Here is a 15,162-nt window from a genome sequence, read left to right as displayed (position 1 = left end):
ATTCGTTGCCAGAGAATGTGACAAAAGCAGTTAGCTTAGCAGGGTTTTTAAAAGGTTTGGATAGCTTCCTAAAAGAAAAGTCCATAAGCCATTATTAAGATGGACTTGGGGAAAATCCACTACATATTTCTAGGATAAGCAGCATAAAATGTATTGTACTATTTGGGGATCTTGTAACCTAGATTGGCCACTGTTGGAAACAGAATGATGGGCTTGATGGACCTTCGGTCTGTCCCAGAATGGCAAAGCTTATGAAAGGACAGCTGAAACTGGTCCACTGGGTTCAACAGGTTCCATCTCCATGGATTGTATTAGCAGGATTAGGAGTAAAAATCAGAGAAAAGGATTTAGGATCAAGTTTCAAGTTTTGGAGAGATGTCTGTTGCTGAAGAGACTGGGGTAGCTTGTTCCAACGTTCAGGATCCTGAACTGAGAAGATTGCCTTCCTGGTGTGTTGATGGATTATCTTCCGGAAGGATGGTACTATCAGTAAATTTTGAAAATATGATCACAATGTTCTTGTATCTGAATATGGGGTTAACAAATAAGAAAGATAGGGAGGTTCATCAGACAAATGGATTTTGAAAACCAAGAGTAAAATCTTATAGATAATACAGTGGGACAGGGGTGAGCCATTGGGCAGCTTTCAATAGTGGAGTAAAATGATTGAATTTCTTTTTTCCAGTGGCAAGTTTGACGGCAGTATTCTGAACTATTTGTAGGCACCTAATATCAGATGTTTTGAGACCTATATAGAGGGAATTAAAGTAGTCAACTTTGTTGATAACAAAAGTGTGGATGAGTATATTTATTGCAGGTAGGACAATAAAAGTGCAAATTGAACAGATTTGTCATATTCTGTAGAAACATTGTCGAATTACAGTAGAAATGTGTGGCCAAAAGGAGAGTAAATCATCTGAAATGACCTTTAAAATTTTTGTGTTACATGATTTAGGAATAGCTATTGCCCCAAGAAGGATGGGCCAGGATAAATGTGTGGCCAAAAGGAGCGTGAATCATCTAAAATAATGCCTAAAATGTTTGTGCTAGATGACTGAGGAATAGCCTTTGCCCCGAGAAGGATGAGCTGGGATAGAGAGGTGTATGGACAGTTTGAAGAGAGCGCAGTTAGATTTATTTGGATTGAGCAATAATTTGTTATGCTGTAACCAATCAGTGATCTGTGTCAGATTCTAGTTAATGTTCTGAATCATATGGTCGTTGGTATACTTTATGGTGTGTAGTAGCTGAATATCATCTACATAGACATAGGCGGTAAAGGCTAAGGATTAAGAAGAGGGGCTAATAAAACATTAAATAACATAGAAGAAAATATTGATGCTTGTGGGACTCCAGAGGTCAGTGAGAATTGTTCTGCTGCCATGTTTTGGAAGTGAACTACATATGAATGATCAGAGAGGTATGAATGGAACCAGGTAAAGGCTAAATCTCGAATACCTATTTGGTGGAGTCTGTCCAAAAGTATGATCAACCAAGTTGAATGCTGATGAGAGGTCAAGTGACAGTAGTAGGACTGAATTATTTTGATCCAGTCTGGTATATATTTGTGGTAATGCCAAGTAAAGCAGTTTCAGTGCCGCGGTGCAGCCTGAATCCAGTTTGATTAGGATGAAGTGCATTTGTTTTTATCAAGAAATCTTGGAGATGTGAGTGAATAATAGTCTCCACAATCTTGTTAAGGAAAGGAAGGTTGGCAGTAGGGCGATAATTACATTTGTCTGTAATAAGTTTCAGGATTGCAAGTTTCCAGGCTTCTGGGACTAATTCTGAGGAAAAAGAAAGGTTGAGAACCACTGCTTCAAAGAAATAAATAAACGTAAGTGAATTATACATATTCTATATATGGTACCAAAAAATTCAACGCCAGAAAAAAATGCTATTATATCAGCATGCTTAAAGTTAGGCATAGTTTATAGAATAGCACTTATGCCTATGAATCACACCTAACTTGAGCTGTGGCCATTGCAAATGTACATGCCTACCTTAGGTGCATATCCCCGTTATTCTATAGCATTGCGCGTTAATTTTAGGAATGCTCTCATTACCCTCCCATTTCTGTGCCTCCTTTAAATTTTAGGCGCGGATCCTTCGCCCTAAATTTACGCACGTAAATGCCAATTAAATCTAATTAGTGCCAATAATTGCTTATTAAAAAGTCATTATTAGTGCTAATTAGCTCCTTATTCAATTAAGTTGCATGCACAATTTGGGCACACATTTGACAACTTTTATAGAATTAGGGGGAGGGGGAAATGTTCAGATGTAAGGGTATTCACAATTGCCCGAGGTATTCTAGTAAAGGCACTTCCAAATGTGAATCCTTTTTTTTTTTTTTTAGAATACTATAATGACATGCAGAAATGCAGAGCATGTACTGGGCACATCCAGTGGAAGCAACAATTTTAAAAAGCTGCACAAGGAAAAAAACAGCATTCTATTCTTCCTATTCATCCACATATGCAACATTTTAAAATTGCTGTTCCCTAAAGCTTTGATCCAACCCCCATCACCACAGTCCCTCTCAATATCAATATAACACATACACCTATCCCCACACCACTCAACATCAGCCACTCCTATCCCCAAACCCCCTCTGATGTCATTATCAGCCACTCTCCATCCTCACATCCCCTAACAAAGACATCATCCACCCAGATGAAGACTCCCATCCCCTAAACCTCTACCTTATTTGGCAATTTGACTCCTAGCTTAAGTACTGCAAGACTACTTCTAGGGGTTGGCTAGCTAGAACGGGAAGACATGACTAGAGATCACTCCTGTCCCCCACTAGACACCAGGGAGACCCCCCCCCCCCCCCCCAGACCCAGGCGACAGTCAGGAGGTGCAAGGATGGGGCATTCTGTCAGTCTGTGCACTTGCTTCTTCAAGCTGGCACTTATGCATGCCTTGAGGCAGGTGTAAAGTCCAACATGGAGCTTTTTAGATCTCTTCATGTATTCCCCTTGTAAAATGATGAATACACATGTAGATCATCACTCCATCCAAACCATGTCCTATCCCCACCCACAACACACTTTCTCAAAATCTCTACATGTATATAGGATGTTTTCTAAAATTGCTATTTGAATTGCTATTTGAATAATCCCCATAATCTGCCATTGATTTGTCATCAAACATATAAATGGCAAGTGACCGACTCACCTGCAAATGCGCAGTACAGACTTCCCTCTCTGTCCCGCCCTTGCGTCAAGACGTCATGACGTCAGAGGGCGGAACAGAGAGGGAAACGGAGTCGGACGCCGCCGCTTGGAAACGAACATCGCACGAACCAACCTCCCCCCGTCCCCCGTCCCCACCGCCGCTCCCTCCCCCCTCCGTATCGGGCCCCCTGCACTGACCTGACAGCGCCTCTCACCTCCGTGTGGAAGCGCTGCAGGCAGCAGCAGAGTGACAGCAAAGAGGGTAGCTGGACATGGGAGGGGGGAGGGGGCATGGTTGCTGGACATGGGGTGAGAGCAGGGCAGAGAGGAGGGTTGCTGGACATGGGTGGAGGGGGGAGGCCAAGGGAAAGAAGAAGGTTGCTGGATATGGGGGGGGGGGGTGAGGATCGGTGGATGGGGTGAGGCCAGGGGAGAGAGGAGGGCTGCAATACTCGCCCGTTTTTACAGGCTTAACGGCTAGTTTAGTTATATAACTAGCTACTAAAATGTGTTTCAGTTCCTAGTAATGATCACTAACACCAGGCAGTGATTTCCACAGTCAATCTTCCTTAATTTAAAGAGACTGTTGGTATATGCTTGTTCTTTTTTATTAGTGCTTTTCAACACATATGAAAAAGCACTTATGTAGTGGTTCAATTCATCTAGAGGGAGGATATATTTAAAAGTAGACTAATCAGGGTCAAACCTTAAAGAAGGACCAAACTTCTGAAATGTAACCTACTGAAATTCACCTGAGACTAATTAGTGGGCATTCCAAACCATGCAAAGTTTTGCCAAAAGAGAATTTAAAAAATCCATGCATACACATGATCTGACTGCCTCGTTAATACAAATGTATTTTAAAAGGCTAGATACAATATTCTATGTGATTACCTGTGCATCCCTACAAAACATTTCAGTTCTTCTGTTTGGATATCTTTTAGGAAAGGTTTGTGTTCCTGCATTATGAAATTCTACTCCTGTTACTTTATGCCTGTATCCACCCAGATATGGTTTATGACAGGCCAGTCTTTCGATCTCAACTACCACATCTTGAAATGTGTCAGTATCTGCATAAACAGAGCAGAACAGCCCAATAAATTAAAAGGAATATTTACAAGATACAGAACATCTTATACATAGATGTTTTTCAAGAAAAATCATCTACCTGTTTGAACTCTGACCATTATGACATCAGGCATGTTGTAATCTTGCAGTTGCTGAACTGGTTTAATTGGATAATTTCCGGAGTCTACAGATAACATCTCAAGCTGAATAGTTCCATGCGGCCTAACTCCAAGATCCATTAGGGTCTCTGTATCATTAACTTTTCTGCCTAAACAGAAAGTCAAGTCAGTCAACGCCTTGTGATTTCTTTCAAGCAGACCTAAATTATTTGATCTTCCTTGGGGTGAATTAAAGGCCTTGATATCCATCACAATAATGCTCTTAATACATATATAAATGTGTCTTCTGAAAACTGCCCCCCTTTCCCCAGTACTGGAAAACATATCCATACTATCCACAGCATGTATACTTTTCTCTGAGGGGAAAAGGGGCAGGTCCAAGTTTATTCCAACAAACTATGTGCAGAAAATGTATTTTTCATTAGCTATGCATATTTCCAGAAAGAAAGGTTGGCATCTGCTAGAACTATTGTAACCTTTCATTCCCACCAGGACAGAGATTTTCAAAGGGAAATTCCATGCAGAGTTTCCCTTTGAAATTAGCTTCCAAACCCTACAAATAACCTGAAAACTGCCCCAATGATGCTTTATTCCCTAATAACTGTGAGGTCCCTTTACAAAGGCTCGCTTTTTAGCGTGCACTAAATGTTAGTATCTGAATATACATATTTTGCTCTGTACAGTTGTACATTTCTAGCTTACTTCAAAAACAAAAGCTCACATATATTATTTTTCTGACCATCTTTTATGTTACTATTTGCTCTATACCCGTGTTTTTCCTGGTCAGAACCCCAGTTAACTGAAGCAGCTGAGGAGTAAATTCTGAGTGTATGTGTTGGGGAGGACGGAGGGAGGAAACACAAAACCTCTGCATCCCAGCCAACAATCTCATTTCCTGCAGTTTCTGAAAAAGAAAATAAACTGTACAAAAAAAAAGCTTCTTTTTATTTTTGATTTAAATACCCGACTTTTGAAATCCAAGCAGAAATGTAAAGCAAAACTGTTAAACCATGCAAGGGTCTGTGGAAAAATTAAAACTTTGAACAAAAGTGCAATGTTACAAAAGTGTAGAAGCAAATTGATTAGCAAGGTTTTTGCCTTTTTTTTTGGGGGGGGGGGGCTCAAAACTTAAATATAGACTGATAGAGGTAATCAAACAAAGATGGTAATATATTAATGTCTACCACCTTAATGTGAGACCTTCCTATCTCTCCCATGACCTACCTGGAAGAAATCATTCCGACCACAGTAAGAATAAAAATATGTAACTAGAGAACATACAGAAGTGTAAGAATTTAACTCATCATAAATACAGTTCATACCTTCAAACATGAATTGAATTACTGTTCGTGGTATTTTTAGCTTGGATGCAAAGTGTTCTTTGAGATTTCCTGCAGTACAGCTAATGGCAAAAGCCATTGTTATCACATGACCATGTGGGACTAACATGATTTTAACTGGAAAAAGACACACAAAAACAGAGAATTCTAGCTATAAATACAAACTTCACCAATAATTCTGCAGAAATTAAGACATGAGAATGAGGTATTTACAAAACAGTCTACTGCTTACTATTTTAAATCCATTATACTTGAAAATATAATAATAAAATACAATGCAAACTATCTGATACACTTATTATTGCTGAGAAAATGATATTACCTAATTGGAAAGATAATCATCTATTGAATGTTCATTTTTGGTGGCAAACAGTTTTACAGTGTTATAAATTATAAATGTCAGTAGAAGACACATATGATACTTCTTTAGCTATAAGACATGTATGATCTAGCCTAGAAGATTATCTGACATTAAGGAGAAATTAAGTCTTACCTGATAATTTTCTTTTCCTTAGTCAGTGACACTGTTCTGAACCAATGAGTGTTATCCCTTCCTACCAGTAGGTGGAGATAAAGAAAACTGAATTCTGCCAATGGCATTACTAGCATAATCAGAGGTGCTCCCTGGAACAATGTAGTATGCATCTGCCCAAGCAGCAGAAGGTCCCTTTGTAATGCGCCCATGCCCCATCAACCACTGCAACTGTAATGATAATCAAGCGTGCAAAACACCACAGAGTTGGGGCACTTGCTGCCCTGTATACACCAGGATATAGCCATATCATGGAAACCTGTATGGCTGCCAATCACAAAATGAAATTTTTTTAAAGCACTGAAAAGGAAGCACAGAACACACCCAGAATCCCAGGCTGAGATCTTCCAGAGGCGGAACTTCAGAACAGTGTTGCTGACTAAAGAAAAGAAAATTATCAGGTAAGACATAATTTCTCCTTTCTTAGTGTCAGCTCCACTATTCTGAGTCAATGGGATGTACCAAAGCAGATCTTTTGTTCAGAGAAGACAAGGCCCCCATGAATGACAGCTCTGCCAAAGTCCAGGTGGGCTCTGGCCAATATGTCCAATCTGTAGTGCTTAGCAAAGGAATGACATGCCGACCAAGTCACCATCCTATAGATCTACTCAGGGTATATTGCCTGGGCCTCCACTCAGGAAGCCGCCTGAGCCCTAGCAGAGTGAAGGCACTGGATGATTCTTGTCAATGTAAGCAGACTCAATAGCCACCTTAATCCACCTCGCAATGGAGGCCTTCGAGGCTGCGTGGCCCTTCTGAGGGCCATGGAAAAGTACAAAGATGTGGTCTAAGAGATGAAATTCATTTGTCTCCTTGAGGTACTTGAACAGTGTCCTCCAGATATCTAGCTTGTGAAGCCTCTGATCCCTGCCCCACCATGGAGGAGAAACAAACCTCCTGATTCTCATGGAACAGAGACACCACCTTTGGAAGAAAAGGATGGTACCGTGTGCAAGAGCACAGAATCCTCTGAGAAGGAGATATAGGGATCCTGACAAGATATGGCCTGCAATTCAGAAACCCTCCTAGCAGAGGTGATCACCAAAAACGCCATCTTGGGAGGTACCTTGCTGGAAGTAAAATGCAGGGGCTAAGACACAGCCTCGGACAACACCTGGGAGGACCAGGCTGAGGTCCCAAGAAGGAAAGGAAGGACAAAGAGGGGGGTGCAGATGTGTCACTCCTCTCAGAAACAGAGCTACTTCTCCAAGCAAAGCCAAAGAGATGCTCTTCCCGTTTCCCAGAAAGCTAGACAATGCAGCCACTTGGACACTTAGGAAGCTCAAGGCCAACCTCTGTTCCAGTCCCTGCTGCAGAAAACCCAAAACATCAGGAACCTCAGCCCTCCATGAAGATAGGGACCATTCCCTGCACCAGGATTCAAAAACATGCCAGACCTTGACATATGCCAGGGATGTAGAAGACTTCCTGGAGTGAAGCAGGGTAGAAAGCACTGTAAGAGAAACCCTGCATTTCTCTAATCATCACCTCTCAATAGCCATACTGTAAGCCAAAAGGGAACTGGATGTTCCTTCTTTACCGGCCCTCACTGGAGCAGACCCCGACCCCTAGGTAGCAGAAGTGGGTCCTTCACCAGCAGACACCAAGGATCTGCATAGCAAGGTCTGCAAGGCCAATCTGATGCCACCAGCATGACCAAATGAGGATGATATGCAATCCTGCACAATAAACAACCAATGAGAGACCATGGAAGAAGACTGGGGGGTGGGGGGAGTCCACTATGGGCCAAGGCTGTACCAGGGCATCTATCCCATGAGAGGCTGGTTCCCTCCAGTGACTGAAAAGTGCTCTGCCTTCGCATTAGCTCTGGATGCCGTAGTCAAACTGATGAGGCCCCCCAGCAATCCACAAGGAGTTGAAAGGCTTGAAGCTCCAGCTCCCATTCTCCTGGATTCAGAAGAAAGCGACTGAGAAAGTCCACTTGCACATTGTCTTTGCCTGCAATTTGGACTGCTGGAAGAGCCTGTAGATGCATCTCTGCTCACAGACGAGACTCTATGCCTCCAGGGCCACCATCAGACTCCTGGTTATGCCCTGCTTGTTGATGATACCACCACCATGGCGTTGTCTGACTGCACTCTGATCACTTTCCCTTCCAAGAGTGGCTGAAACACCCAGCAGTTAATTGACCAGGATGCTTCCAGGTTTGACCAGGTGCCCTGTGCCACACATCCAAACATTGAGCTCCCTAACCAAGAAGTCTCGCATCCATGGTGACCAGCTCAGGAGGATCCAGAGCGACCCGTCTCGTAAGGTTCACTGGATTGTCTCACCAGGCCATTGATCCTCGCCCTGGACTGAGTGCGAGAGAATGATGGAAGTCCCACCGGAACAACAGGGATAGCTGTAGCAGACACATATGAGCTCTCTCCCATGGCACCACCTTCACAGTTGCAGCCATGGAGCCTAAGAGTTGCATGTAATCCCAAACTGTTGGCTCTGGGAGATCACACAACTGGTGCAACTGCACCCAGAGCTTTTCTGCCTACTCCTCCAGAAGAAAAACCATCCTTCTGGCCGTGTCAAAGCGGACTTCGAGATACTCCAGTGACTAAGACAGGGCTAAATAGTTCTTGGGCCAGTTCACTACCCAGCCCATGAATTCCAGGAAGAAAATGACCTTCGAGGAAGCCAACCTGGCCTCCGAAGCCAAGTCAGCCTGAAACAGCTAACTGTCCAGGTGGGGATGAAGACAAATCAGTACACTGTAAGCCACTTTGAGCCTGCTAACATGTGGGAAAAAAGTGGGGTATAAATGTGCAAATAAATAAATAAATACCCTGACACTGGAGGTGCACAGCCACCAAGCATCTACCCCTTTTAGGTCCAGGATAGGAGGAAAGGAACCGCTCCTCTTTGGGACCATGAAATAGATGGAGCACCTGTCCAGGCCATGATCTGCCAGTGGAACTAATTCCACCGCTCCTATGTCACAGCCTGGCACGTTAAAGCTGAGCCAAAGGTACAGCTCAGGCATCCAGAACCAGACAGGCAAACTCCATTGAGTACCACCTTCTCAATCACTTCCAGAAACCCCTGGTCTGAGCTGATGGGGACCCACTCATTGCAGAAGAGAGACAGCCTGTCTTCCACCGGAAACAAGGGGCCCAGCACATCCTCATGGGGCAGATAAAGTGGCTGTGGTCCCACTTGAGGAACCTGAGGACCTGTATCACTCGGAGCCTTGAAAGGACCCTGCTTGAAGGACCTACTCTACCCACCACCTGGGCTGAAGGGCACCAAGTGAACCTGAAGATACCTGCCAAGTCACTTAACCCTCTATTGCCCCAGGTACATTGTAAAATGTGATTGTAACCACAGAAAGGCAGTATATCAAATCCAATCCCTTTTCCCTAACTGTGTACAGTATATCCTCATAGTTTAACACCCCCCCCCCAGCCACAAAATGGCAGCCATTCACACCAAAACTATAATCTCACCAAGCAGCGAGTTTGCTTTGCACTGGTATTAACTTGAACCCCACAGCTGTGCATGAAAGCCATCAGCAGTGTCCCCTGGGACTGTACTCTTCACATGAACAGCACAGACCTCTAATACTAATGCTGGAGAAGTGGCTGCTGCAGTCTGCACACCACCAACTATGCTTGGCCTGAGCCCCTACACCACATGCTGTCTTGCATTTCCCTGTGGCACTGTAAGACCCCCTCCATTTGGATACCATGCATCCCAGTGTCTCTTGAGTTGCTGAACATCCTGCCCCTTTTATTCATTTTTTTTTAAGCTGAAGCCACACAATAAATTTTTTGGCACCCTCCTAAGAATAGGAGGGAAGGACAGAGAGAACAGCAGAAGTACTGACATGAATACCAACGAATGGAGGGAGGGACCTGACCCCTCCGGGTTTAGCATCACTGGGTTGTATGGAGCAGCCCCAGCAGGTCCTAGCCTTCTTTTTTCACTTCCTACTTCATATATTATTATTTTGCTTTGTTTTAAATCTGATCCCAAACAGCTAATAGCAATGGGAACCTTCTCTAAAGATGGAAATTTCCCCTAATTTCTCTGTCTAAAATCCTGCACAAGTCTACCCCTCAAGTACCATCTCTTGGAGACTGCGAAATACCAGCTAGTTGTAGAATGCACAGGACCCTATACAGGGCAACTTCAGAAAATCAGTGGCTCTCAGTCTCCATCTGCTGATTAGATCGTATAAACACACACGTTTGGTCTAGATGGAGAGGAATATGTATGGTGTCCGTAATGTGCATACTTTAGCTACTTTTCGGGGAAATATTCCTGAAGACATGGTTTGGGCAGAATCAGAAAATATCATATGTAAACTATATTTTCCAAGCCTATATTATGCTTTATTTTACAAAGAAAATCTACTCACACAGCAAGCAGATGCAAGTGTCAGTGGATCTTTTGTATCCTTTGAAAATCTCTAAGTGAAGAGAGGCTTGCTGACCTGAACATGTACACCCTGGAGGAAAGGAGGAACAGGGGTGATATGATACAGACGTTCAAATATTTGAAAGGTATTAATCCGCAAACGAATCTTTTCCGGAGATGGGAAGGCGGTAGAACGAGAGGACATGAAATGAGATTGAAGGGGGGCAGACTCAGGAAAGATGTCAGGAAGTATTTTTTCACTGAGAGGGTGGTGGACGCTTGGAATGCCCTCCCGCGGGAGGTGGTGGAGATGAAAACGATAAAGGAGTTCAAACATGCGTGGGACATGCATAGAGGAATCCTGTACAGAAGGAATGGATCCTCAGAAGCTTAGCTGAAATTGGGTGGCGGAGCAGGTGGGGGGAAGAGGGGTTGGTGGTTGGGAGGCGAGGATAGGGGAGGGCAGACTTATACGATCTGTACCAGAGCCGGTGATGGGAGGCGGGACTGGTGGTTGGGAGGCGGGAAATACTGCTGGGCAGACTTATATGGTCTGTGCCCTGAAAAGGACAGGTACAAATTCAAGGTAAGGTATACACATATGAGTTTGTCTTGGGCAGACTGGATGGACCATGCAGGTCTTTTTCTGCCGTCATCTACTATGTTACTATGTTACTAAGTGAATGTTAAGTGTATACTTTCTCTTTTAAAACTGGTGGAAAGTCCATGGGTGAAATGAGCCTGTGGCCTTTGTCCCAAAGCAGAGTTTGAAAATTGTCCCACACTATCTAACGCTGAAAACCGTCTTTTCCTTAAGAGACAGAGCCCTTGAAAATAGGCAACAGAGTTAAAAGATTCTGAGCAAAATCAGCAAAAGACGAAAGTATATGGCACTAAATTTCCTTTCTATTTCTTTCCTATCAAATTTGTAGTTCTTTTCTCTATTTTATTATCATTAGTACATTTTGTAAACCTCCTAGATAGTGCACTCTTAGGCGGTATATTTATTTATTTATTTGTTGCATTTGTATTCCACACTTTCCCACCTATTTGCAGGCTCAATGTGGCTTGCATAGTGCAGTAGTGGCAGTCGCCAAAACCAGCAAGAACAAATACAAAGTGAGGTTATGACAGAATAATGATCAGGATTGATAGACACATTAGGGGTCATAAGGGGAAAAGTAGATTATGTCCAATACGAACATTTATATTGTTGTGTTGCGGGGTTAAGGCATTTAGGTTGGGTCGTTTGAGTATGCCTTTTCGAACAGGTTAGTCTTTAGGAGTTTCCGGAAGATTAGGTGGTCGTATGTTGTTTTCACGACGGTCGGTAGTGCGTTCCATAGTTGTGTGCGTATATAAGAGAAGCTGGATGCATAGGTTGATTTATATTTGAGTCCTTTGCAGCTTGGGTGGTAGAGATTTGGGTATGTTCATGTTTATCAAGAAATAAATAAACTTGAAACTTGATAAGGTGCCGAAAAGTCAGCACTGATAAAGATTAGCGCTAAGCTTAGCGTTGGGCGCAGTTTATAGAATAGCATTTGACACTCGGATCTGCGCCTGAGGATTTAAATCAAATGAAACCTGGTGTAAATTCATGCAACTAAATTAGGTGTGGATCTCTCTTATTCTATAACAGTGCACACAGTTCCTGAAATGCCCCTCATCCGCCCATGCCCCGCCCATGGCAACACCCCTTTTTCAGATCTGCATGTAAAATTTACGCATGGAACCTAGCACCTAAAGATGTGTATGTAAATTTAAATTAATACCAACTAGAGGCGATAACCAATTGTTAAACATCCAATTATCGGCGCTAATTGGCTCTTTTGGCAATTAAATTGTGTGCGCAAATTGGGATTGCGCCCAAATTTGTGTGTGCAATTTTGAGCAACATATTTAGAAGTAGGGGTTTAATGGAGGTCGTGCTGTTTTTCAGATGGGACCTGCTACTAATGGGACTATTATTTCTATATAAAAGGATTAAAAACAATTTTTTTACATATTTCATTATAAGGTTTTATTATTTTGTTTTGGGGCCCAATAGTTTCCTCTTGGTCCTTTGAGCATCCAGCTCAATTGGAACCAGGACTGGGATTTCAGGCCATGAACTATAATTAGGTTTAAAAAAAAACATTGTCAGTTGCTATTTTGTATCCCCTCCAACTTATTTTAATCCTTCTTTGCAGAATTATTAGTACTGCTAGAAATCTGCAATCATGGGGCCCTAAACCCAGCTAGTTCTATGGCACCAATGGCTTCTCTCTTGAATCCTTAGCCTCAGCCAACCTGGTAGGTGGAACACCTGAACCAGGAAACAATGAACCATAGGGCTAACCCCCACTATAGGGTTTCTAAGGGCTTCTCCTATGAAACTCAAATGACTAAAAATCATAATTTTTTTTAAATAATTGATTATGTTTGATTACAAAAACAATTTATGAACAAATGGCTCAAAGATTTTGATAAAATGTATTGGTTACACACTATATATCAGTAGCAAGCTTAGGTTTATCTATGAATACTATTGTAAGGTGCCTGCTGTTGCCACAGATATAAGATTGAGGTACCAAATTAAAGCATAGAACTTGTAAATTTGTTGAAGAACTGTTACACAGACTCAAAAAATAAACTATATTGGCCTCTGGCTGTTAAGCTGCCAGCTACTGGATATTAAACAGAGCATGGGCATATAATAGTCAAAACACACTGCAGAGCCAGTCAATACCTGAGTGCAGGATTGGACTAGCATATCAAGATACTGGGAAACACATCAGTGAGCTAGTGCCATAGGCCAAGCCCTGACTTGCAGTCAGCACTTCATGGAAGGAAGAGCCACTGGAAGACCAGCAGTGTGAATATTTGTGTCTATGCTGCCAGTCTGCTCCTCCTCCCCTCTCACCCCCTCCCCCCTCCAAGGCACACAATTAGCTCTTTAGCCCTGAACCTAGAGTTGAGTTCTGCCATAAACATGGCTGCTAGTTCTGCCCATGTTCCACCCATGAAAGTGATGTCATCAGATGCTTACCTTATGTTTTAAGTAACATTTGCAGTGCACAGCAAAGAATTAACTTAAGAAGGAGGTTCTGATCTTTAGTGTGCCTCCTTTTTTGACCTTGTTCTTCTTCCTTCTACACACCTCTCCTTTCAGTCCCTCCAGATGCACCCTTGAGTCAGAGAAGACGCCTGGCAATGACATAATGTTGTTTGCTTGGCAAGATATGGGAGTGGTTTGCCATTGCCTTCTCCGGAGGAATGGAGGGTTAAGTCACTTGCCCAAGGCCACAAGAAACCAGTGTGGATTTGAACCTGGGTCTTCCGGTTCACAGCCCACCGCTCTAACGATTAGGCTACTCCTCCACTCCCCTTTCAGCTTTGCAAAGATCATTATTCTAATCTAACATGTATGAGCTCTGCTATCCTTGTTATCTGTGACCACCAGGCAGGTCACCACTACAAAGTAGCCTTTCTCTATAATATTAACAAAATTTGCCCTTTCCTCTCCGAGGACGCTACCAAAACCCTTACCCACACCCTTATCACCTCTCGCCTAGACTACTGCAATTTGCTTCTCGCTGGTCTCCCACTCAGCCATCTATCTCCTCTTCAATCTGTCCAAAACTCTGCTGCGCGTCTTATATTCCGCCAGAGTCGCTATACTCACGTTAGCCCTCTCCTCAAGTCGCTTCACTGGCTCCCTATCCGCTTCCGCATACAGTTCAAACTTCTCCTTTTGACCTACAAGTGCATCCACTCCGCAGCTCCTCAGTACCTTTCCGCTCTCACCTCTCCCTACACTCCTCCCCGTGAACTTCGTTCACTGGGTAAATGTCTCCTGTCGTCCCCCTTCTCCCCCACTGCTAACTCCCGGCTCCGTTCCTTCTATCTCGCTGCTCCCTATGCCTGGAATAGACTCCCTGAGCCAGTACGTCAGGCTCAGTCTCTGGCTGTCTTCAAGTCTAGGCTTAAAGCCCACCTCTTTGCTACTGCTTTCAACTCCTAACCATGACTCTCTTACTCAACACCCTCACTTATCACCCCTACCACTGCAATTTCACCACCCCTAGCTGTCTGTTCGTCTGTCCAATTTAGATTGTAAGCTCTGTTGAGCAGGGACTGTCTTTTCATGTTAATTTGTACAGCGCTGCGTAAGTCTAGTAGCGCTATAGAAATGTTTAATAGTAGTAGTAGTAGCCTGCTCAAGTACCTTAATTGCCATTAACTCTCCTGTGCCAGAAGGTCTTGGCCTAGGGCTCTGAATCCACCAGCACAAGTCTACATAGAGGGGCATAATTGAACGAAAACATCTATCTCCATGGGCGTTTATCTCCGAGAACGGGTCCGTGAAGGGGCGGACCGAACTGTATTTTCAAAAAAAATAGATGTCCATGTTTTATTCGACAATTTGTGAGCTGGGCGTTTTTGTTTTTCAGTGATAATGGAAAATGAAAGCGCCCAGCTCAAAAACGAATAAATCCAAGGCATTTGTTCATGGGAGGGGCCAGGATTCGTAGTGCACTGGTCCCCCTCACATGCCAGGACAC

General features: G+C 43.3%; 1 protein-coding gene across 1 annotated transcript in view; it reads right to left on the bottom strand.

Annotated features, from left to right (window-relative positions):
• The window catches only part of IQUB (IQ motif and ubiquitin domain containing), a 100,452-nt gene that overhangs the window by 72,522 nt on the left and 12,768 nt on the right, over positions 1–15,162 (bottom strand). Inside the window, exons 3-5 of the mRNA XM_030216482.1 lie at positions 5,692–5,826; positions 4,351–4,518; positions 4,077–4,252 (exon numbers count right to left, since the gene is read on the bottom strand). Coding sequence (XP_030072342.1) covers positions 4,077–4,252; positions 4,351–4,518; positions 5,692–5,826 — 479 coding nt within the window. The remainder of the gene's footprint in view (positions 1–4,076; positions 4,253–4,350; positions 4,519–5,691; positions 5,827–15,162) is intronic.

Source organism: Microcaecilia unicolor, chromosome 10 (assembly GCF_901765095.1).
Source record: "Microcaecilia unicolor chromosome 10, aMicUni1.1, whole genome shotgun sequence".
In the NCBI taxonomy this organism is placed as follows: domain Eukaryota; kingdom Metazoa; phylum Chordata; class Amphibia; order Gymnophiona; family Siphonopidae; genus Microcaecilia; species Microcaecilia unicolor.
Note: the sequence above shows the minus strand (reverse complement) of the source record. Positions and strands in the feature narration are given on the sequence as shown.